The sequence below is a fragment of the Coturnix japonica genome (assembly GCF_001577835.2).
Source record: "Coturnix japonica isolate 7356 chromosome 7 unlocalized genomic scaffold, Coturnix japonica 2.1 chr7random782, whole genome shotgun sequence".
Classification (NCBI taxonomy): Eukaryota; Metazoa; Chordata; class Aves; order Galliformes; family Phasianidae; genus Coturnix; species Coturnix japonica.
Window position 1 is genome coordinate 1 of NW_015439650.1, and position 23,693 is coordinate 23,693.

At 40.7% G+C, this 23,693-nt stretch overlaps 1 protein-coding gene and 2 long non-coding RNA genes across 4 annotated transcripts; 1 reads left to right on the forward strand and 2 right to left on the reverse strand.

Moving 5' to 3' along the window:
* Positions 1-78: 78 nt before the first annotated feature.
* LOC116652596 lies at positions 79-2,849 on the reverse strand. Its single transcript, XR_004305752.1, has 2 exons — positions 1,780-2,849; positions 79-640 (listed from the first exon to the last, which is right to left on the reverse strand). It is a non-coding gene; the product is annotated as an uncharacterized LOC116652596 (long non-coding RNA).
* Positions 2,850-3,152: 303 nt separating this feature from the next.
* LOC116652595 lies at positions 3,153-23,683 on the reverse strand. The gene is made up of 3 exons (XR_004305751.1): positions 18,630-23,683; positions 3,880-4,281; positions 3,153-3,202 (listed from the first exon to the last, which is right to left on the reverse strand). It is a non-coding gene; the product is annotated as an uncharacterized LOC116652595 (long non-coding RNA).
* Positions 8,485-14,242, forward strand: LOC116652594 (protein FAM237A-like). 2 transcript variants are annotated; one of them, XM_032441607.1, is made up of 3 exons: positions 8,485-8,572; positions 10,603-11,017; positions 13,948-14,242. In XM_032441607.1, exons 2-3 carry the CDS (start codon positions 10,645-10,647, stop codon positions 14,094-14,096), a joined length of 522 nt encoding a protein of 173 aa, XP_032297498.1. In that variant the 5' UTR covers positions 8,485-8,572; positions 10,603-10,644; the 3' UTR covers positions 14,097-14,242. The 2 variants fall into 2 exon arrangements, with proteins under 2 accessions (XP_032297498.1, XP_032297499.1); XM_032441608.1 differs by lacking the exon at positions 8,485-8,572 and having other exon boundaries at positions 10,403-11,017.
* Positions 23,684-23,693: the final 10 nt, after the last annotated feature.

Genomic DNA, 23,693 nt, shown 5'->3' on the forward strand with positions numbered 1-23,693 from the left:
ATGCGACTTTCCAGAAGGGAAGGACAACACGGTGCAGCCGACTACTGGGAATAAACCCGCAACCACGAGCAACACACAAGAGCCTGTGACCTGTCCCAGGGCTGCACGGAGGCCACGGACCTCAACGTGCCAAGGGGCTTCCCAGCTATAGACAAGGGCCAAACGCCCTGACGCACACCCCGAGTACGGGGCCGTCGCATTGACAGGCCACCTCCAGGCAACAATGCCGAGGGGCCGGGGCAGGAAGAGGGGCAGGGAAGCGGCACTACCCTGATTACAGGGTTGCCGCGGGGTCCGGCGGGCTCCGTTTCCCACTCAGGTGCGGAGAGGTGGCTCTCGCCCTCCGTTACAGGGGGCCACGCTCCCCAGGCAGCCAAGGAGCAGCAAGGCAAAAGGCCAACTACAGCAAAAGACCCGAGCCCTGCTTACAGGGAGGTCGCCCAGCACAAAGCCGGCCTGGACACCTATGGCGCCGGCAACGCTCGACTCAAATGTGACTATGCCCCCGCTAACGGGACAGGTGCTTTGCCCAGAGTGCCTTTCTCCTTCCCCCCCGCGTCTGCACGCTTCGGCTTCCTCTTCTTGCTCGCTCCTGCCTCCAGGTCCCCCACGCCGCCTCTTCTTTCTTCTGCAGCAGCTCCTGAAACATTAGCAGGGACACCATTAGTCATGCGGAGACTGACAAAGCAAAGGAATTCGGCATGTGACCATCCAGCTAAGGAAGGCTTCGCATTCCCCCCTTGCACTGTTTTTATTGGAAGGACACCAAACCTGAATACAGGAATTGTTCTGTGCTATGTCAATCACTGTGCCATCTTGGCTCTTCTGAATTGTGATAGTGGCCCTTTTACAGGGAGAGGTCTCATGTTCCTCTCCTTGTCTGGTTGATTTGAGATTCACGTTCACATAAATTCACCTTTTTTCTCATTTAGTAGTTCATGACAATATACCAGCATGAAGTTACAAGAAAGATTTCCCACTTGTTACATCTATTACCATGGATTGTCTTAAAGTATATATTCAAGCATCAAGTTTTCTCTGAGCATCCCTCTTCCTCCTTTAGAGCTTCTTAAACACATTTATCTTCTTATACCCAGGAGCACCACTTTAGTGCTTCTTTTCATCACCTGTGCTTGTCTCATGTCCTCCCCTATTACTACCACCTCATTACTTAGGGAAGAAAAAAAAAAAAAAGAAAAAAAAAAAAAAGAGTAGGGAAGAAAAAAAAAAAAAAAAGAAAAAAAAAAAAAAGTTTGTTTCAACACGGCAATAGCAGTTGATATTGCTTTATTATTGCTGCTCGCTGTTGCTTCGAAGTATCCGTGCCTCTGTCCTTCCTCTTCAAGTGCTTTCAGAGGTCGCTCCCCTCGGAGCCCGCCCAGACGACCCGTCCCAGGCTCCGTCCGCCCACCCGCCATCAGAGCGCATGAGACGGCCCCGGACCCAGCTCCGTCCGCTATGGACCCGGCCATAGCAGCCCTCGGGGCAGCTCCAGCCCTGGCTGTTCGCCATCGGAGCCCGCGTAGCTGCTCTGGCTCCGGCTGCTCTCCTTTGGAACCCACGCGGCAGCGCTAGCGGCGGCTGCCGCAGTCGCGGCCCCGACCCAGCTTGGCCCGGCCCCGACCCAGCTTGGCCCGGCCCCGACCCAGCTTGGCCCGGCCCCGACCCAGCTTGGCCCNCGGCCCCGACCCAGCTTGGCCCGGCCCCGACCCAGCTTGGCCCGGCCCCGACCCAGCTTGGCCCGGCCCCGACCCAGCTTGGCCCCCAGCCCCCTCTCACCTCGGTTCTGGAGACCGCTTGCCGCCCGTGCCTCCTCCGCCGCCTTTCCCTCACAGCACCCAGCGCCTTCTCACACGCTGAGGAAAACGCCTCACGCACCTGCCCGCGCACGCACCTTTTATAGCTGTCCCTGAAGAACCAATCAGAACCCAGAATACCACAGGCGCTTCCCGCCGCTTTTCTTCCCGCCTCTTTCTCTCCCCTCTCAGCGTTCCCGCCCTTTCCAGCTGAGGCACCAGCCCGCGCTCACCTGACGGTCACCTGTGGGTCCCGTTGCCGCCCGCCCCTCAGTGCAGAGCAGCCCCACAGCTGCTCCCATCACAGCCCGGCACCTGGCACAGCTGGCTGCGGGGAAATCAGTCCTTCACTTTCAGTGTTCCTTTTAACAGTCAGTTGTGCTTTAAGTGCTCCTTCCTGAGTTGAATGGATCCACAAACATAACTGAAATAAATATATATTTTAAAGGAATTCTTCTCCATCACACCTCCCCCCTCTGCCCCCACAGCAGAAACCCCTGAGCTCAGAGATATTGTTACTAAGGGAAAAGGGCACCTGACAGATGAAGGATATTATTTATTTGTTTTGTAGAGAGGCTTGTATTTTTTAACTTTTTCACACAGCCTGCTGGGAAATGCTCACCTAATCTCTGTGCTTTGCACTGCTCCTCTGCTACATTCCTTTCATTCTCTGCTTGGCTACTTTCTTTCTCATTGTAGCAATGGTACAAAATAAGGCTATGGAGCAGACACAATTATGGGTACAGAGTATTTGCTGCTCCCACCAATGGGCTATGCCCAAATAGGACGTATCAGTAGCACAAATGACTGAGTTCTGAGGGAAAGTTTCTCTTCAGGTGTTCTCTCACCTGGCATGTTACCCAGTCCAATGGACTGCCCTCAAGAAAGGCACCCAGGACCTGAGGGAACAGGTTATGGTACAGATGGTGTATCACACCAGCGTCCAACCCATTTACACCACACTGAATGAAGACAAGTTGTCACGGGCCATGTGCTTTTTCTCCAAAAGTAATGCTTCCTTTTTATTTTCGTGGAAACTACAACAGGTAAAATGAGCACGGTAACTCTGATAGAGCAAATTCTGAGCTACAAAATGCTGTTTGTCAACATGGTCACCACCATTAGCTAGGCATTTTTGCCATCTATGAACATGAGATTGCATGCTGTGCACATCAAAATCTGCACCAGCACACATAACCCACGATCACTATCACCACTGCTGAAGTTCCCTACACACAGCCTTCTCTGTGCTCACATCCACAAGTGTTCAGCAAGCACCAATGAAGGTCAGTGGGTGCCATTCCCCCCCCCCCCCCCCACACACACACAGAAGAATGACACACCTTTACTTCATATGCACTTCCTGGATGTCAGGTGCCATTTTGTCAGTGTTCCTCTGCTGCCATCTGTCAAACAGCAACAATATGTAATGTTAGACTGGTCAAAGGTTTAACCTCTACTGCCATACCACCAAAATTCACTTCTGATGTCTTGAGCCAACATTCACTTTCATTCACTTTTTAACTCCCAGTGTACTACATGATGCAAAACGGGAATAACAATCATAAAATGACAACAAGGAATTAATCTGAGAGAGCACATGAGAATAGCAATAATATAAACACATCGAGGTATTGTTCAGGATCTTCACTCAGTTTTAGATATGGTTTTGCCCTGGGCTAGCCAGAGCGTTTGTCAGGAACTGAATAGTAAGATGAGCAAAGTATTAGAACCATCATCCCAGAAACCCAAGTGGCAGCACAACAGCCAGTTCATATTCGCTTAAGGATCATCAGGCTCAGACATCTCTAGGAGGATTTAAGTTTTATTGCCCCTTCTAATAGTTCCTTTCTAGATTGGATTTGATAACAACTGATAGAACAAACTAACTGATATCTTTGATAGCAGATGATAACATCTGCTATCAATATATATATTTTCTGTTGATTATTACTTTAAAAAGTTTCAAAATAACTGAAGGTCAAGATTTTCTGAAGGACCTAAGCAACTTAAAAGCCTAAGATCTTTTTAGGCACTTAGAAAAAATCTTTGCTTTCATGCAAAGAAAGAAAACATATATTACCACTCCTGAGAAAATGCATTCCAACACAATGAGAAACAGCTCCCGTTTTAGAGGATATATCAGCCCTCCTTGACTTCAGTTATCAGCTTAGCAGAGGATGACTCAAATTCTGGATGTGTTTCTAAGTGATTCCGAGACCCAAATATCTTCCTTGCATTGCTATGAAGAAGCATAAGGAACAGGTACAAACTCTGGACCCAGTGTCAGATGATACCTGGTACAGTCACTTTCATCCTTTTATTTCTGCAAATATAACCTGACATCACCTACAAGACAAAAGTTGTCTTGTCTGCAAGGTGATGTGAACTGAGGTGTAATTTGTCGGAAAGCTGAGCTCTTCTAGTAGGGCCTCCACCAGCATGTGGATGGGAAACTGTATTTTCACTGGTAGCTCACTTGTTTCTGAAAAAAAAACCAAGAAATAATATTTTCCATTAATTTTTAACATCCTCAAGCAATCACTAAGTGGATGTGATCAGAAACATCATCAATCTCTGTTCCAAATGCAAGATGCATCTTTATGTTGTTGTTTCTAGCATGTACTTCTAAAACTACAACAACTGCAACTAAAACAACTAAATCCTGCTTGCGAGAGCATGTTTGTCCCTTGGGAGGAAAGAAAAGAAACAACAGATGACCACATAAACTGATGCACAACTAAGAGGTTCTCTGATATACTGGAAGGACGAGTGAGATTTGAAAAGTTCATCTTCCTGCTGTTTTAACAGCAGTAAGCAGATATTGTGAAGCAGCCCAATGTCAGAATCAGTACAGACAGATTTTCTTCAAGCCGATAATGACTGATTACAAGTGTAGGAGTCTGCTGAAGATTATTCTAACTTATGGAGACTTTATTAACAGAGGCATACAGAAACATGATGCAAAATACTGGATACATAGGTTCTATTGCAAAAACCAAAATGATCTCAATTCAGTCTCAGAAACTTTAGACATACCATGGGCTTTACACTTCATACCATTCATACATGTCACTATCTCACCTGATGCCTACAATCACAGAATCACAGAACTGTAGGGGTCAGAAGGGACTTCTAGAGATCATAGAATCTGATCCCCCCTGCCAAAGCAGGCTTCCTACTGCAGTCTGCACAGGTACATCTCCAGAGGAGACTCCACAACTCTCTGGTTAGCCCATTCCAGCACTCCATCGCTCTCCATCTTTTGCTTATTGGCACAGAACTTCCTATGTTCCAGTTAACAGCCATTTCCCCTTGTCCTGTTCCCACAGACTACTAAAAAGAAGCTGGCCATGTCCCTTTGTCTCCCTCACTTATAATACTTATGAAAATTAATCAGAGTCAGTTATAAACAAGCACCACAGTCTAAGCCTTAGTACTGCTCTCATACATTTATGTAGGCATTTGACATATTCTGGCCATCTGTTTCATCCCCAGATCTATGCCCTCATTGTACTATGCTTGGAGCAGGGCACGTTGACAAAGAAATCAGATGAATGCAGACAAAGTGCACAAGCAAGCCTGTTTGTTCTCAAGTCATTCATTTCTCCCTTATTTCCTTTCAGGTACATCTGAACCCTACGTTGCTATTGCAAAACTTGTTCCATTATGAAGTTGCCATTAACAATAACATAGTTTACAGACAATACATGCTTGACTGGGATTTCTGTGTAATGAAAAAGCAGTTCCAAGAAACTGGAACTATTATAGTACCCTCCATCATTCACTAAAAGCTTCAGGAAATTAAAAGACTTTTTAATAGTCCTTTGTTTAACAATGAAGCTTTGAACTCTAGACTCAAAAAACCACATTATTCAGAGATAAAAAGAAACAATTCCCTTACATAGCAGAATTCTGCCTGCATGCTGTTGGAACAGAGGGCTGGACAGGTAGACAAAAGATTCATATTTTGCATCAGTTTTCCTTCCTCTGACTTGGCTAGATATTCTCCACTCTGAATAATAATAATAATAATAAAATGAAACAGAAGATCTCTGGGACAGGAGACGTCTTATACAGACATGACCTTCAGCATCTAGACCAGGGAGCTCTGATTTATGCAGAGATAGATAGCTGCCCAACATGGTTCTGACAGGCCTGCATCCAGGCATTCAAAGTAATTCTTCATAGAGTACGCTGCACCTTAGACATGCTTAATGAAAGATAGAACAGGAGAGGAAAGACCTTGTTAAATCAGAGTAGTCTCTCCAATTGCTCAAGAGCTGATTTAAAGATAAACTTGCTCTAGCCTCACCTTTATGTTATCCATTTGAGAGTAGGTTTCAAATGGTACACTTGTGAATGAAAAACAAGGGTTTCAAAGGCCTTCTCAAAGAGCCTATTGGGTAACAGAAATAATAATAAAATCATTTAATTAAATCAGTACTCTATCTGCCTCTATCACACCGCTCCTTGAGAATCTGTTTTAGTCAGAGAATGTACCACTTCACTTGGAAAGTTACTAAGGAATATCCTTGCCAGTAACTTACATCTGACAACGTATGGGTATTTCTAACCAGATGTTGTATGGAAACAGCCATCTTCCTCAGACAGCAGCAGTAGCAATATGGATAAGGCATTTCTGGGTTAGGGTGATGCAAGTACTTTATGACTGCCAAAGAACCCTAGGCTAGAACTGGCAGCAAAACACATAATAAAGCAGATTATTTGCGGGTCACACCAGGCAACAAAAGAAAGCTGAGGAATCCACCAGTTCATCCTTTCATATGAAACAAAATATCCTCGTTCTTCCCCAGAGCCTCCTGTGACCCCCCTCCTGGCCCTTACAAATCTGCTCTCCAGTTCCTACTTGCAGACCAGTTGCCTTAAACAGCCTCACAGCCAAGCAGGCAGCCAGTCACACAAGAGTTTGGACAATAAGGAACTCAGAGCAACAAAACATGACATTTCAGCTAAAAGTATTTCTTAATTTCTCATCTAACCAATGAGACGTGTTTGAGACAACATCATCTTATAAAATTTAATACTGGCTTTACATGTGACTGCTCATAGGAACTACAGGCAAGGGATGCAGTGTGAGTACCATCACGCTTTGCTGCCTCCCAGTCTCAGTGCTGAATGCAATGTTCTAACTCTATGTAAAAATGCTTACATTGCTCAAGCAACTAGAAGGCCTTGTCTGTTAGCTGTCAGTGCTAAACCACACTGGAGGGCTTGCAGGGAGCAAATGGAAGAAGGAAGAAGCACTGTACGGTGCTGTTTATGCCCTTACTCCATTCTAAACAGAGATATCCATGAGATGCCATTCAACTATTCTTACTTCCTACTCTATAGTCTGATCATTTTAGCTTATATTTTATTTTGGTACTTTTCTTGGTAGAAAAACAAAAACAAAACATGATTTCTGTAGTATTAAAGGATCTGAAATATCTCAGCCGCGCATTCAAGAAGAATTTTTATAGATAAAAGTCATCTTTTGCAAATGACTCTGGATATGACCTACAGACTATCTGAATTAAATTTATTCATAAGATACGGAGATCCACTAAAGACATGAACACTGGCTGTCAGGGGAATACATCCTGCAGTACAGGGAAATAAAGGTTATTCATAGCCTAAAAAGGGCACAGGACGCTTTACTGAGAGCTCATAGAATGGTTTGCCATCTAATTCAGTTCTACATTTCTTCCCCGCTAGAAGGTTGAGGTGATGAATCCAATTAACAAAAGCATCTTTCCCAGAAATAGAATGTGAGTGCTCAGGTTCAGAGGGAACAGAGCACAGTAGGCTCAGGAAGTATCTGTGGAGCCAAGTATTTTATCTGTAGCAGTATTTCCCCTGAGCAGTGACTCTCTTTTCTCTGAGAACACCTAGTTCAGCACCCTTGAGTCTACCTGAAAGACTGAATGGAAGGAAACCAATATTGTCCTTGATCCAAAACTAGATAAAGTGCTCCCCGGAAGGGAACTCAACTAAATAAACTCATTTCTTAACAATGTATCTAGAAAGGTTCCATCTTGGTAGAAACATATCAACTCTCAAGAAACAATCTGCGTTTTCTTTTACTGTTTGTAGCCTTTTGCTTTACATTCCACAGCAAAGAGTTCGGCCCTCCAGAGTACTTCACCACAGATATAGCAACAGCAAGTAAAAAACATTTCCACAGCATCTTAGTCCTACACTAGTCTGTCCTCCTGTGCCCAGGCCAACAATAAACACGAGCAGCATCAGAACCCTTCCTACTTTGGAGCTGCCTACAAGTTGCATCACAACACCCATGTCTTACAGCAGGGCTTTCTATTTTCTCTTGACTGGCTCAATCCTCACACACAAAGGCAATGAGGCTTCAAGTAGCTGGTGTTAGAACAAGGTGTGTTGGACACTGAACAGTAGCCTAATTCTGGAGCACCAGCTACTTGAACTGTGTGGTTTATGCATGTCATGGGACAGCTACAGCGCACACACTGAGCACACGTGGAGCTACCACTTGCAAAGCTGAGCAAAGTAGAAAGGGGATACAGCTGAGAACCTTCACAGAGAGGAAACGCAACAGCAGTGGGGGGAATAAGGGGGGGGGGAAGAGGGAATTAGCGCTGAGTGTCCAGGAACGGCGGCTAGGGCTCTGGGGGTGGGGGCTTTTCCCCGACTCCTGACGTAGAAAGTAAGCCGGGATGCCCGCCCCGGCTTCTTAAGGAGCGCGGCGGCGGGCACGGAAAGCGCCCTGCCCGGCCCTCCCTGCACGCCGGAGCGCCGAGGTAAGGGCTGCGGGCGGCGGCGGGCGGGGGGCGTGGGGCGGCCGGGCAGGGCTGGGGGAACCCGCGGGCGGTCCCCTCGGACTCTGCTCCTCGCTACCGTCTGCGGCGTCTTTAAGCTCCGGGATCGGGTGAATGGTCCTAACTGGGAACTCCAGCCAAGGGGAACGGTGATAACCAACGAGCTAGTTAACTTTTTTTCCCCCCTCCTTTATTGTACGGCGCTGTTCGTTATGTGAGGCGGGATGGGGGGGCAGTTAGAGAGGAGAAAAGAAAAAAAAAGAGGGGGGAGGGGGGGGAGGATGAAGGGGAGGAAAAGACTAAGTAGCCAATGATACAGCCCCTGTCCAAATGACAGCTAATCAATTTTTGTATAACTCCTTAGTCTGAAATATTTGCTTAAGTTTCCTCAAGTTATTCTTAAGCTAAGTTTCTTTCAAGTTTTTGTTAAAAATAATATTACTAAGCTAAGTTAATTAAGTTAAAAAGTCAAGGTAAGCGGATATGTGTGTATTACACGGTACACATGCACAGTTTCCTACTGGAAATTAGAAGGCCATTGGAAGGGCTCTGATGTACACACTAGGAGGAATAAAGTAGTGACTCACAGCATGTCCTCAGATTTGCCTCTCAGAAAGCAATCCAAACCTGCCTTGAGCAGTAGGGTACAGAGAATTATGCTTCCAGAGATCCTGGTAGCTGCACAAGGTCGGTCCTGTTACTAACAACTGTCCAAACAGCATGAGAAATGTGTTCTATCCCTCTTCATTAAATGCAAGTTTAGGATCTAAGGCTGTCAAGTCAACATTCCTCATGGGATCCTAAATCAAATTGGATATAGATGTCACTCTCCAACTGCTTACTGTCAAATAGTTCCCAGAACCTGACCATGGAACCAGGCAGGGTGCTAGAGAAGAACATCACTGTCAGGACTGAAATCACAGTAAGGGCCCTTCAGCCCTTCAGTAATATATGCTCAAGTAAAGCAGCTTGGCCTTCTCTGGTCTTGCACACAGGCTGTGGCCAGGCTGCTTTCACACACTCAGTCCCTCCGTGTGCACACATCCTGTCTGACATCTTTTTTTTCCCACAGAGTAAAAAGATACTGCTTTTGTTTTTGATGAGCACTCATGGAAGAGTCACTGATTAAGTTAAGCTGGTTAAGAGAAGTAGCTTCTCCCCGATTAAAAGCAAAAAACCTCAACCCCACACACCACCAGTTACCATCTCCAAACAATCAAACCAAGACCACAACATTTATGCTGAGCTGTTGCTTTTTAACAGAATTGTTCGTGCTAAAAATATCTCAGAAGCTGGTTTCTACAAACAGTATGTTCTGCACACACCGTGATCTAAATTACAATAAACCCCAAACTTGTTCCACAACAGAAACAACACTAGAAACATATTAGAAAATACACAATAGAAGCAGGTGGTATAGATGAACTCTGATGGAGACTACTGGGTCTTTATTACCCCTAAGAGTTATTATTCACAGATGCTGTACTATACCCTCACAGATGCTTTGCTATACCTTCTTTTCAGAATCATTCTGCATTTTAGCAGGTAAAACACCCCCAGTCAATGGATGATTCGGCAAACTACCATTAATTCCTTAGAACACATTTTCAATAGTTTCCTGCCTGCACCTGCATATCCCTGGGAGTCTGCAGACTGTTTCAAAGGACTTCGAGAAAAGTGAGACTTTTAAAAGACAAAAATGAATTGATCTTAACTGGAAAAGTTTAAGGGTTAAAGATCTGCAAATATGCCAAAAGCTTTCAATACAAAGAACTTGGAGATAAATGAGTTTATCACAGGGTGTGAGAAAAACTGACAGTTTTAACACATGCTTCTGCAGCACAGAATAATGTAACTCCACTGCATTTATATGATAAAACATATCAGGATTTTAAAAGAACAGATAAACTACTATCAACATATAGTGCATTCTATGTAGTGCAAAGCACAGGGCTTTGTTCCCAAATCTAATGGCAAAAAGTTTAAGTTATATTGGTTTTGCTATGTTTCAGTGACACAACGGATTTCGGTAACGGGGGAGGATCCACTGCAACATGAGGCTCACCTACTCTCTGCTGGTCATGGGAATGTTCTGCCTGACACCTTCCCTCTGCCATAGCCAGATTGATCCACTGGCTCTTGGGCGAGCAGACCCTCAGTGCTGGGAATCCTCCTCAGCTGTCTTACTGGAGATGAGGAAGCCTCACATTTCTGACTCTGTCAGTGGCTTTTGGGACTTCATGATCTTCCTGAAATCATCAGAAAACTTGAAACATGGGGCTCTGTTCTGGGACCTGGCTCAGCTATTCTGGGATATCTATGTGGACTGTGTGCTTTCCAGAACCCACGGCCTAGGAAGAAGACAGCTTGCAGAAGCTCAACAGAGGATCACTACCCTGGCTTCTCAGTTCACAGGGAGAAACCAAGGTTACTACTCCTTTAATATATCTCACAGACAGTAAACAGTCTAGAAAAGGAAGAAAATGCAGGCTTATATTGCTGTGTGGTAATAGCACACAAACAGTTGACAGTGCTGCACAACTCACCCACCAATCCAACATAAAACTACACTTAAGTTTGAAGTGATCACAGTAAAAAACTTGATTTCCTAGTAATGTAGACTTAAAAGCTGTCATTAGAGTTCCATTTTATGAGTGTTGGGTAGAAAAGGCAGAAGGGGTAGAAAATAAAACATTGGAGGATTCAAAGACAGCAGCTCAGCCACTGAACAAAGATATTCTTCAACACCAGCAATTTAGTCAGTGTTGTGCCACAGAGAGGCTAGTTACAAGTTCCTCATTCTGAGAAGTATGTTAGTCCAGGGACAGTCATACTGGTGCTGCTAGGGAGAGCAGCAGAGTAAGGATATGTTTAATTGCTATTTAGTAGTCAACCACTACATGGTCATATTTGCAGGTAACTCGGACCAACATGTAATGGAAACAAACCTAGCACTCAAGTGCAAGTGAGTTTTCAGACACAGCTATAGTTTCAGGAAGAACAGGATCTATGACACTGAAGTGCTGCAATTCCTTATCTCCAGGTTCCCTAGCTGAGAGCAGAATCCACAGACTCAAAGTAAGAATCTCCATAGGCAGTAAGGCAAAAGCTGATGCTTCAGAGTAGGATCCACAGAAAGTAGCATGTCACTTAGCTTCCCTATTCCCAGTGGAAAAATACAGCATAGCTTATCCTAAACCACATTTTTCTACAAGGTTTCAGTACTAATCCTGCTACCAGTAGGTGCATCCTTCTCTGTAGAACATCATCTTTCAGAAAGGAACAGTGCTATGCTTTGAAAGGATTCAGATCCTTATCACCACTTCCTAGATCGACATTTAAATTATTAGGATTTTGGGGTCATTGTCCACAGAATAACAAAGAACTGCTCTGGGCAGTCATCTATTAAGGTGTTTCTGAAGAAAGGACATGAAATTAGCATTTTTCTCTCCCAGTGACACTATACCACTGGGCAGTCCAGCTCTTACCCACAAATTTTAAGTTTCTGTGTGTGTGTATATTGGAACATAGGAGTCAATAAGAAGGATCAAGAGGTCTTTACACCCATTACCTACAAAAAGTATCCTAGTCATTAAGGTAGGAGATGGGAGCTGTATTTGAATCAATCCTCTCAGACTGAAGAGGAACTCATGCAGTGACAGTTTCTAAACTGAATCAAACAAGTGTCATCTCAAAAAGGAAACAATCTACTGTCCTGATAAGGCTAATGCACTTCTGGGTGCAAGTAGCAAATAGCTTTAGTACTGCTGCTTCATGTGTCTATTAAAAGCTGAGAGAACCATTAAGCTAAAGCAGCTGATGAATTTTGTCTTTTTTTTTCCCCAGGATTACAGCTTTGAATTTTGTTGCCTAAGTTCCCTGAGCTTTTTCTTAGCAACTGGCTTTTCATATCACACTTTGCTTTTCCTAAATAAACAACTAGTCTTGAAGACTAGCAGTCAAGATTAAGAGTAACAGCATGGTGTCTTTCACAGTACCATTTCTTGTTTTGTGATGAATACCAACTTTTATTTACTCATACAGAGGGATCTTAAGATACTACTCACGCTTTAAGAGAAACACAAACTCCTCCCTCCCCTCTTCCCTCTCATTCTTTGACTTTTTTCTTTTGTAAATCACAACCAGATGGTCTGGTTTCACTGCACAATTGATTATCATCAGTTGGAAGCAGGCAGCTTCTAGCAGTGTCAGACTAGATTTTATTTTTTCGAGGAGCTAACCTATCATTCAAGCCTCTAAGTTTCTTAACAAAACCAGCTGTTTTAATCTCTGTAGCCCCTGACCCTACCAGCTTGGTTAGTGAAACCAGAAATCAATTGTTAATAATTGCAGAGACAAATCACACCCTAGAAAGTGATGAGAAATTGAATTACTACTTATTATGTGCAAAGATGTGTACAAGCCTCTTTTCTTATCTCAGAGAGTAGCATTAACTGCATTTGAATGGCCTTCTGCTCTCCATTCAACTTCTACATGAATTGGTTTCAGTAGGCCAGTTTTAGAAGAGTCAACCAGTGCTGTTCCTTCTACAACTGTTGATAACATCTTTATTTGATTTTTTTCATCTTATTCCTCTTAAGCATTCCTAAAAACTGCATTTTTATTTTTTGTTTTACCAGCAAACTGTCATAAACCAGGAATAATCTGTACACTACATACACTGTAGTTCTTCACACATACTGAACTAGAAAAAAAGATAGATCTAGACATGGCACAGAAATGCTGGTGTTAAAGTATTATTATTGTCATCATGCCTGATTTCTGAACTAGAAGATAAATCCCATGAGATCATTGTGAAAATCGAGTGATACAGAACCAGAAAATGACTTGGGCCAGAAGGGACCTTAAAGATTATCACAACTTTCAATAGCAGGGAGCAGCAGGAACTAAACTTGTCTAAGAAAAACAGAAAAACCTGCAAAGCCAAAGAAACTAGGAAAGTCTTTAGGAAAGCTTGCAAGTAGCAATGAACAGAACTAGAACTATTCTGACACACCTAAGAAGCACCTCCACAGTTCTACTGCCCCACAGCTAACTGCTCTAACTCTGCTAATTAGAAGTGAAAAAGTTCCATAGGAAGGCTAAGAAGGAAGGCCTGTGATGAAGGGAAAGGCCAGAGCGGTTTGTCAATGAAAGGCAGCTTACAAATGGAGAGATAACTATCACCAAAATGTGAAGATGTGACGTCTGGGGCCAGAACACGTAGTTACTATTGAGAATATTGGGACGGTAACAGCTAAAGATAGAGGAAACACAGATGTGGGAAACTGAGCACTCAGTAGCTCTTTGTCATTTTGAAATGATTTACTTATGTGTATTTTAATATCACTTTTCAGGGATGTTCACTCATATTCAGAGGTCACCAGTTCTGAGGAAGAGAGACTTGTTTGAAGATTTAATAAAAAAACACAAGCATAAAAGTAGATCTACGTTACTTGGAAGAATCATTGGAGAGCTCGGGGAAAAGAAGAAACAACATATTTAATCCAAGAACACAATTTGTATTTATTTTTTAACTGTTTCTCTTTTCTTTTTGCATTTTAAGTCTCAGTAATGTGAATTTGCAGGTGGATAAACGCCTATAACTAGTACTGTATCTGATTTAACTTCTGGGTTGTTGTTTTGTTTTTGTGTTGGTTTTTTTTTGTTGTTTTTTTTTTAAAGTACCTATGAATTTAGTCTCCCTAATAAACTGCATGGTTTATAAGCAGTTGCCTGCTTCAATCTGTATGTATATCAGGCTTTATGTAATGCATGTGACCTACTCAAACTATTTTCTTTTGAGTGCCAAAGCAGGAAAACACTAATCCTCTAATGAAGCATAGACAAACAAAACAGGAAGTTGCCCAAAACATCCACCATTGCTGCTACTGTACACGTAGCTACACACACATACAAAGCAACCACTGCTGAAAGACATCATCCTATTAAAAATATTTCCCAAAGACCTTGCAGTTTAATGAAAGATGTTGATCTGGGCAACCAGATAATTATAAGTTGCCCATAGTTGGGACCATAGGACCTTCAAGTTTATGGACTCTTTTAGAAGTTACCTTGCATAGGATTTACAGTCTGCATCCTTTTAAACAATCTGCACTACTGTTGGAAATCAGTATTAAAATACTCCAAAATAATTCCACACAAAGGAAAATTCAACAAGACAGTAATGCATTTGATAGAGTACCAATATAGTCGTGTCTCACTGTCTTCTGAAATTGTGAGAGTTTTCTGCTCACAATTGCTACTGTGGATTTATGCTTGCTAGCATTATATCTCATGCTGGGCAGAGACCTAAAAGACAGTCCTACTTCAAAAGGAGAAGCACAGGAGTAGCAGTCAAGGAAGTGACCTGACACATGCAGGGTAGTTTGCAGTTACTGCACTCTTGGCTTCTGGGAAGAACAGAATGAGTAGATGAGACAAACTGGTTTGAACACAACCCAGTGTTCCATATTTTCCAAGTAAGGGCAGAACTATGAACCTCTCAAATAAATATAGAAACACAGAACTGCTATGTACTTATTTTTATTTACATTGTCCTTTCCATTCCTATAGTATTGCTTCTGTGCAGGAAACCTAGAAATAGATTTTTTTTTTTTTGAAAGCTTTTATGCGTGAGCTATTTCAGTTGGAGTGGATGCTACTTAACCCTTAAAAAGGGCCCATACTGTCCTCTTTTATTGCTATACTGACAAAGAAAAAAATCTAAGACTATTAAGAATTAAGATGCCTTTACTCAATGCTTATGATGGCATTTTTTGCTGTCACAATAGATACAGGGCTGTAGTACTAACTAGTCTTTAAGATGATACTCCAAGACAATTTGAAAGTAAAAAATAAAAAATTTAAAAAAAAAAAAAAAAAGTTAAAGCAAATATTCCTACAAATGCTTCCAAAAGTCATAGAAGTCAAGGAATTAGTCACTGATCTTGTTCACTAAGTTTTCAGTTCCCTCATTTGTCACAGAAAGGTGAAGCTGTCCATCACATTTCTTTTGCATTTGTACTTAGACATCAATTAGATATATAACGTAGGTCTTCCTTCAAGCTTTAGTTCTATTACACCTTGATGTCTCACTAACCTCAATTTTTGTCTTGCCTTGCTCCAGTATCTTGCTGTTATTGTCATTCTTGTGCAGTACAGTTCTGTTTTTTGATATAAACTTGGGTGATTCCAGAATAGGGTTGTTCACTGGGAGACAGGTTTTCACATCTAGGGCATAGTGAAGCACTGAGTTCTGCTGGGGGACTGCATACCAACAAAGAAATGCTGAGTGAAGATCAAGCTTTATATGGTTTTGGTACCTTGAACGATCAAGAAAAAACTAATGTACCGTAGGCAGATGAACAGCTGTGCTATTGACTAAGAAAGAGGTATGGTCTGGCCATGCCCACTGGCAGATTTTTAGCTGAAAGAATGAAATTCCTCAAAAAAAAATTCCACTCTTTTAACAGAACCTCAACATCAGATTCTTCTCTCCTTCCATTTAGCATCAGTGCAATTTGCTACTTCTACTTTTCACATTAGGTATTAATCAAGAGCTAAATATATTGGGAAATTCAATGATGAAAATATAGCAAAGGGCCAGACAGCCTTCTGTGACAGATACCTATCAGCCACACAGCAACACCTATAATGACACCCTCAAATGCTTCTTTTTCACTAACTGCTATCCAAGCAAAAGGTAAGCAAAAACCCACTGAAAATCACAGAGAAATCTTGATTGCTCACAGAAGGATTAAACAATAGTAATCATAGTCAAGCAACAGAATCGTGTGAAGTGTGTTTATGGGAAAATCATGACACGGTCTGTCATAACAAAGTGTCTTACTTAAAGAACTCAATCAAGTCCTATAGCCTGACACTTTATTCAGAGAGAAAAAAATAACTTAAAACAAACTCAATCTTTTTGTGAGTAGAGAAATGCTTCTCCTCTGTTATCTCCAAAACTTTCCTTCCCTGAGCCTCCTTTCTTCTGCAGCAGATTTGAAACAGGTTGTTTCTGACAGTGTAAAGAAAGTGCTTTGCATTTGCCTTTGCTGACATCTGTTGGAATATGAGATAACAGAGAAGGGAGTGAGTTTTCAAACAGGTGCTGCCCAAAAGTAGGCACAGCCCAAGGCAAAGGCAAGATGTGTAAAGTTCCAGCTATTCAACAGTTGAATAGTTCCAAGGCTGCTGTCTGAGATGTGGAGATGAAGTAGATGATGATGCAGGGCCACAGGCAAGATCAGCTCCAATTCTTGTACGTAAACAAATACCCTGCCTGGGCCAAACTGAAGCAGCTTGGAAATGTTTAACACAGTGTTTTAGCAAAAGAATTCTATCCAACTAGTTCATACATTCTCTTTTGAAGAATAGAAAAAAAAGTAATTTTTAAATTGGTATGAAGTGTTAATATATACAGCCTTCAGTGTTTCACATCCTCCTCTTGTATAGTACAATGAAAACCATATTTCCAATTCTCTCAGCAGTGTCAGGTAAAACAGCTCCACGACTTTATTATGGCAGGGCACAAACCAATTATTTCCCAGAACGCATCCCAGTCATTTCTCAATGGTAATATTACCACAAGGTGGCAGCACAGTAAGGAAAAAGTGCTGACACTTCAAATCTATCTCTTCATCCCACACCTCGGTTAAGACAAAGTGAAAATTTAATTGACCAAGCACTGCTAAGAGTAGAATGCATGGGAAAAAAAATCACTAGCAATTCTTATGTTTCACAAAAAGGAAAGAAAGAAAAACTGGAAGAGGGTTGATTTAGATGAGATATTCTAATTCTATTCTGGAAGAAATTCTTTTCTATGAAGGTGGTGAGACACTGGAACAGACTGCCCAGAGAGTTTGTGGATGTCCCCTCCCTGAAAGCATTCAAGGCCAGGCTGGATGTGGCTCTGGGCAGCCTGGTCTGGTGGTTGGTGACCCTGCACATAGCAGGGGGTGGGAACTGGATGATCTTAAAAGGTCCCTTCCGACACAAACCATCCTACAAAACTTGAGTTCAGCTAATCAGTTTCAATATTGCAGCAACAACATAGGAAAACTTCATGTAATACAGTATATGAGAGAAAGAGAACTTGATTTTAAACCAAAATTGATTTCACTCATTCACACTAACTCACTCAAAAGTACTACTGTACGTGCGTTCAGGTGGTCTCTCCAGCATTCACATAGCAAGGTGTATGTATCCACATGATATGACTACAGTGAGTTACACTGACATGGAGGAAGAGATGACAGTTCTCCTTCAGACTCCTGGGTTACTTGCACTGTGCTGTTTTTTGGATGCAACTTTAATTCCTTTTGGAACTAACAGTCGTGATCTTTCATCTCTCCACCTCTGCTCAGTTCTGTGGGTCATGAGGATTTATTTGCTGTCTTCTGTCTTGGATGCCTTATAGCCACAAGTCTTGTCCCTTACCTTCACATTATTATCTTCAAATGGCTTTGTCCCTTGTTTCAGGCTGTTTTTTATTTTCCTAATCTGAGTGTCCTGAGAAGCTGCGTGTACGGAAGGGCTATGAGCTCGCTGAACAAGGAATCTAGCTTGCATCGTTTCCTGACTTTGACACATCCCTCCTGCTCTTTCTTCTTCTGCTTTGACATTAACATGTTCCCATGCATTCCCCATTCTATTTAATGTCCCTAATAGAAATCTCTGCATGAGGACATAAGTTGTCATTTGATTGTTCTGTTTTCTCATGGAGCATAAGGAAGGATATTTGGAGGAATGGACATCTCTACATTATTTTTAATGATGATATTAACCAAACATCTCCCTGGGAAGAGGACTTGCACTCTGACATTCCATGGGTCTATTCAGTTATTTCAGAACACAACATTTCTTAAGTTAGAAGTCTTTTTCTTTTCCCTGACTAACTGTTCTCAGATAAATAAATCCTAATGCCTCATGGGTACCATGGCTAATATATACGTAATTTTATAATCAGTTTAGCTCAAGAATCTACTGTCTAATTGTCCATATGAAAAACCAGAACAGGAGAGTAGGACTTTACCTGCACACAGTGTTCCACAACAGGATGTGAACTCTTATGTGGTTTGCTGAGACGGCCGGTGAAAAAGCAGTCCTGGCAAAGGTCAAAATTCAGGCACTTCAGACAGCGATACCTGTAAAAGTAAAGAAAAGGATTAAGTTACTTTCTTGCAACTGAGAACTCAATGTAAGTGAGCCTGACTACTAGAAATTCACATCCCTGCATTCTAAAATGCAGAGAAGCACCTAAGTTAGAATAAAGATTTTCACCTGCATTTTCTGAATAGCAAGCATTATCTTGTGCACGTGATAATGGAGTAATCTCCAGAACCCAGTCATGATCTTTGCTATTATTAATTTGCTGCAATGAAATTCAGTCCAAAAAAACCCCAAACAAACAGTTGTTCTAGTATCACTTTTGAAAATACGGTGACATCTGCATGTTTCTTATAGCTTACCTCTATCTGCTGCTCTCGTTGAACTGTAAGGTTACTACATTATTCATGTAGAATTTGTAACTTCACAAAAAATTTTTAAAAATAAACACATACCCTCTAAACTTGCTGTCAGTGAGAAGACAGTAGCAGTAAAACGCTGCTCTATGCATTCTGGTCCATAGGTAATGTCTATTTTTTAATCAGGAGGCATTTTTACTTAGATGAATAAGGTCATAGGATGGCTAACTTAACTAGTCAGTTAATATGCCCAAATATGTTCAAAGCCAGAGAGAATGAGAGCTAGGCTGGGTTTTCTGCCTGTCATATTTTGGTTTGTTCTCATTAATACTTACAATGTTTCTAATTAATACTTGTAACATTATAATATATGCACATAATATTAATCTTGTTGGAGTATAGTAATTCTCATTAATACTTCTAGTGCCTGTAAACACATTTTTGATCACCTATGATTACTTCCAATAACTCAACTCCTACAGATAATATAAAGAGGGATTAATTGCCAGTGATGTCTACATAACAATGTTGATAGAAATAACACCTCAGTTCTCTCATACATTTAGAATTTTTCTCATGTATTCCAATGTATGTTCAAACAGGGAAAAAAACTGATTTGTATACAAAGAACTATCTAGCTCTTAGGTGTTTATAGTGCACTATGAATTTTTCAGGTGGAAAATGAGAGAGGAAAGTAGTGTAATAACTCAAGGTGACAGCAACACAGAATTTTTACAGATTCCTCTTCCTGTCAAAGCACATAATTTTCTTCATCTACTAACACTGGCACAGACTTTGTAGTGAGCGTAGTTTTAGGGCTGTTCTGTAGACAGAGCTCTGAATGTCATTAAAAGCCTCTGTGAAAAAAAAACAAAACAAAACCAAACACAGTAGTTAATTAAAAAACAAACCAAACAAACAAACAAACAAACAAAAACCAGAAATAATTAAATTTTGACTTGGTCAAAACCCACAACAATTTTTTTTCAAGGGAAATTCTGACAAATTTGATAAACATGAAAACACTTTTTCCCATAGCTTTGTGAGGAAAATGGTCTTATTGCCAGTGGTGTGATGAGTCAGAAAAATAGTATTAGTAGACAAAGCACGTATGCCTCTTCAGGAATTAAGTCTCAGAAAAATGGACATGCAGTATATACACTTCTATCTAGGATCATACTGAAATATTTCTAGGCAAAAGACATTCTTGATCAGAGTAGAGATGCTTTTCTGCATGGAACAGTTCATTAGTCTGTACAGCGGGGTTATTGTTTTGGATGTCTTTTGTTTGAAGCATTAAACAAATTTTCTGCCAAGATCAACATCTGGAATTGTCTCTTAAGATAAGCACCTTACCAAAGCAATTAGCTTTTGACATCTCTGCTTAGTCATTCCACTCAAGTTTCTCAGTTAAATCCTATGCCCTTACATTATTTCAGCTCTTCCATTTTACATCACTAAAGCATGATTTCCTGAAAGTGTTTCAGAACTTGACTTATGCCTGCTTCTTTACACACATATCTAGAGCTGCACAAGAACAACAACAAAAAGGCTGATCACAATAGCATAAGCAATACATAAAATGCGTAACAGAGCAGAAATAATTTATGTAACTCTCTACCTGTTTAGAATGGAAATGGGCCAATCTGTGTGCAATGGTTCCACACAACTGTCCCAGACTAATGTTAATAGTCAGCAAATTATAGGCTCTGCTGGTTTCCCAGATGCAGAAGATAGAAATAAGCTCTATCTATGATACCATCTGTCTACTCCTGCTCTTGTCACATTATGTTTCACGGTACTATTTCAATACCTAGAGTAGCATGTCATACAGTGTGAAAAATGAGTTTTTACTCCCTTGCAGTATCAGTTCTCTTTCTTCAGTAATGTGATCCAAAGCATTTTTGAAAGAAATAATGATTCTTGCAGTTTTCATTGGACTATAGATTAAGTCCGAAACGTTTATTTTCTTTCTTTAAGAAAGAATATAAAACATTAGAAACTTAAACATAATCCATATTGAATACTTTCCACATGCAAGATGGCTTTCTAAATGGGGAGAATCTGTTTTAATAGCCATTTGCTATACACTTGTTTTCACTACATCTGTTGTTCAAGGTCATCCTTATTGGCAATATCTAGTGTCATAGTAGAGCATTTCATGCCAGTCAATCAATAGTGCAGACTTAACTTGCAAGAGCATACAAGTCAACAGCAAATAAATAAATAAATAAACAAATAAGTAAATAGAATTAAATATAAAATACATCAGGCTTATTACGTATGAGAGACAACTTGGCAGGACAGAACAACTAAACACATTTTCATAAGGATGCAACCTTCCTCTTGGACAGAAAACCAGCATGCAATCATTTTGCAGGGAGTCAAATACTACTTCAAAACACATAAATGACTTTTGTTGAGATGCAGACAGAAGAATTCCTACATGTACAGGAAAAGTTTCTTGACATCTCCAGCTGATTACCTTTAATTTTGTATTGTGCACTACTTGCTGTGTAGCAGATGAGATATTACCTACAATTTTATACTTGAATTGGGAGTGTACAGCCATCCTTCATGCCTATTCTAGAACACATGAAGAGAATATACATATACTACAGACTTGGAAACATAACCCTTGCATGTTTGATCATTCCATGAATCAAGGTGGTAATGGCAGGGAAGGTGACATGACAGATCTAAAAACAGGCATGGCAACACAGCTGTGTAATTTGTCAGTTAGGTTTTATAGCACAGAGATTCTGAGAATTGTGTGACTTCATTACAATTCAGTAGTCTTTATGTAAACAGAAACAGAAATATCTCCTGAGAAAAGTTGGTAAGAAATGAGAAAAATCCTTACCCTGCAAGTCTGGATTCATTTTAAGTGAGCAGATGGCATTAAACATTCTATAATGAAACAAATCAAAGTGCAGAGTTACATAATTGAGGCATATTGAGGCATTCCAATAAAACCTTACAATGAATGTATTTCATAGATGAAATTAAACAGAATTATATAAAACAACAAAGTAGATATGGCATCAGGTGTGGAAAAACACCAGAAATCTGGCGACCTCTGCTCAAGATAAAGTAGGGGCATCTTTACTAACTGCAAAATTACATAAAGGAGAAAACTGTTTCCAAAGTAGTTGAAGAACAGGAAATGAGATCTTTGACTATCCAGGAGTTCAGTGTTTACATATAGGATTACCACATAGTCCATACTGTATAATTTCACGATAGCTAAAAGTATACCTTTACACCAGATTGCTCTCTCAAGATCCAGTGATTGCAATTGCTTGTGATTCTATGTTATAAAATTTTCAAACCAAAGCATTCATCTAAGCTGACAGTATTCCTTTTTTGACCTCAGAAGGAAGCGAAAAAGGAAGCTTAAGCATGAATCTATTCCTAACACATCCCTGAATGCAAAAGTAGTTGCGTCACTGATAATAACAGAAACAAATTTTCCTGTCAGACCTTGTCTTTAACACTTTAAACTACATTATATTTTTAAACATAAAAATATAAATTTGAATATAGTATAGAAACTGTCAGCTAGAATCACACTTGAAAAATGCTAGATGTAACAGGACTAAGTTACTGAAGATACTAAAGGCTATGTGTGTATATATATATATATATATACGTATGCGTATATATATACATACATATATAAGGATTACAGTAGAAAAGAAATGGAAACTCAGTAGAAATAAAAATTAAATAATTGAAAAGTGGTCATGACGCAACAACATAATGTCAGATGTGCTATGCTCATTTATGAAAGACATTATTAACATATATAGTCTTTATTTTAGAATACAAAACTCTACATATAGGCCTGCTCTTGGCTGCAGTAGGACTATTCGACTGAAATGAGTTGGACCTACTGCACTGTTAGCATATCTACCTCATGATAAATACCATATGAAGGAAAAAGATGATCCATCTACTAAAATATCACATCTGAATTAATAATGGTCGCAGATAACTATTTCAGCCAGTGTTTTTGGATGTATTTGCCCTTTACTGATAGTTACGAGCAATCCCATAAACCAAAAAAGAATTATTAGTTACAAATGTACAGGAAAAAAACGTTATAATTATAAATTCAAATCCCATTAACTCAACTACTTTTAAGTGCAGAATGAGAATAGCCTTACTCTGGCATCCTACTGTAAAGTGCAAGAAAAGCAATATGCTTAACTACCTATATGTTTTGTATGTCTATACAGATTCTTAGAATATGTTCTTTAGCAAATAAAATGCATTTGTAAACATTCTGCACAATTAAGTTAAAATACAGAGAAAGACAAATCATGTCAAGTAAGGCAGAAATCTCTCAACAGATCTATTGACTTGATCGCCTTCCTTCTTTTGAAATCAGTCAGACAATGTATGAACAACATTTTAAATATGCATAAAATAGACTACAGTTAACTCTGTTTCCTTAAAAGGGTGAAAACATTCCACGTTGTGCTCAAAAGCTAAAATTACTGTCTCCTCGTAAATAGAGTAACAGCGCTTACCTTTATCTCAGCTAGCTGCTAAAAGCCCATAGGGCAGAAAACACCTTCAGAGAAGTACAGTAGTTTTGTAGCACTTAAAAGTTGACTTCACGACAT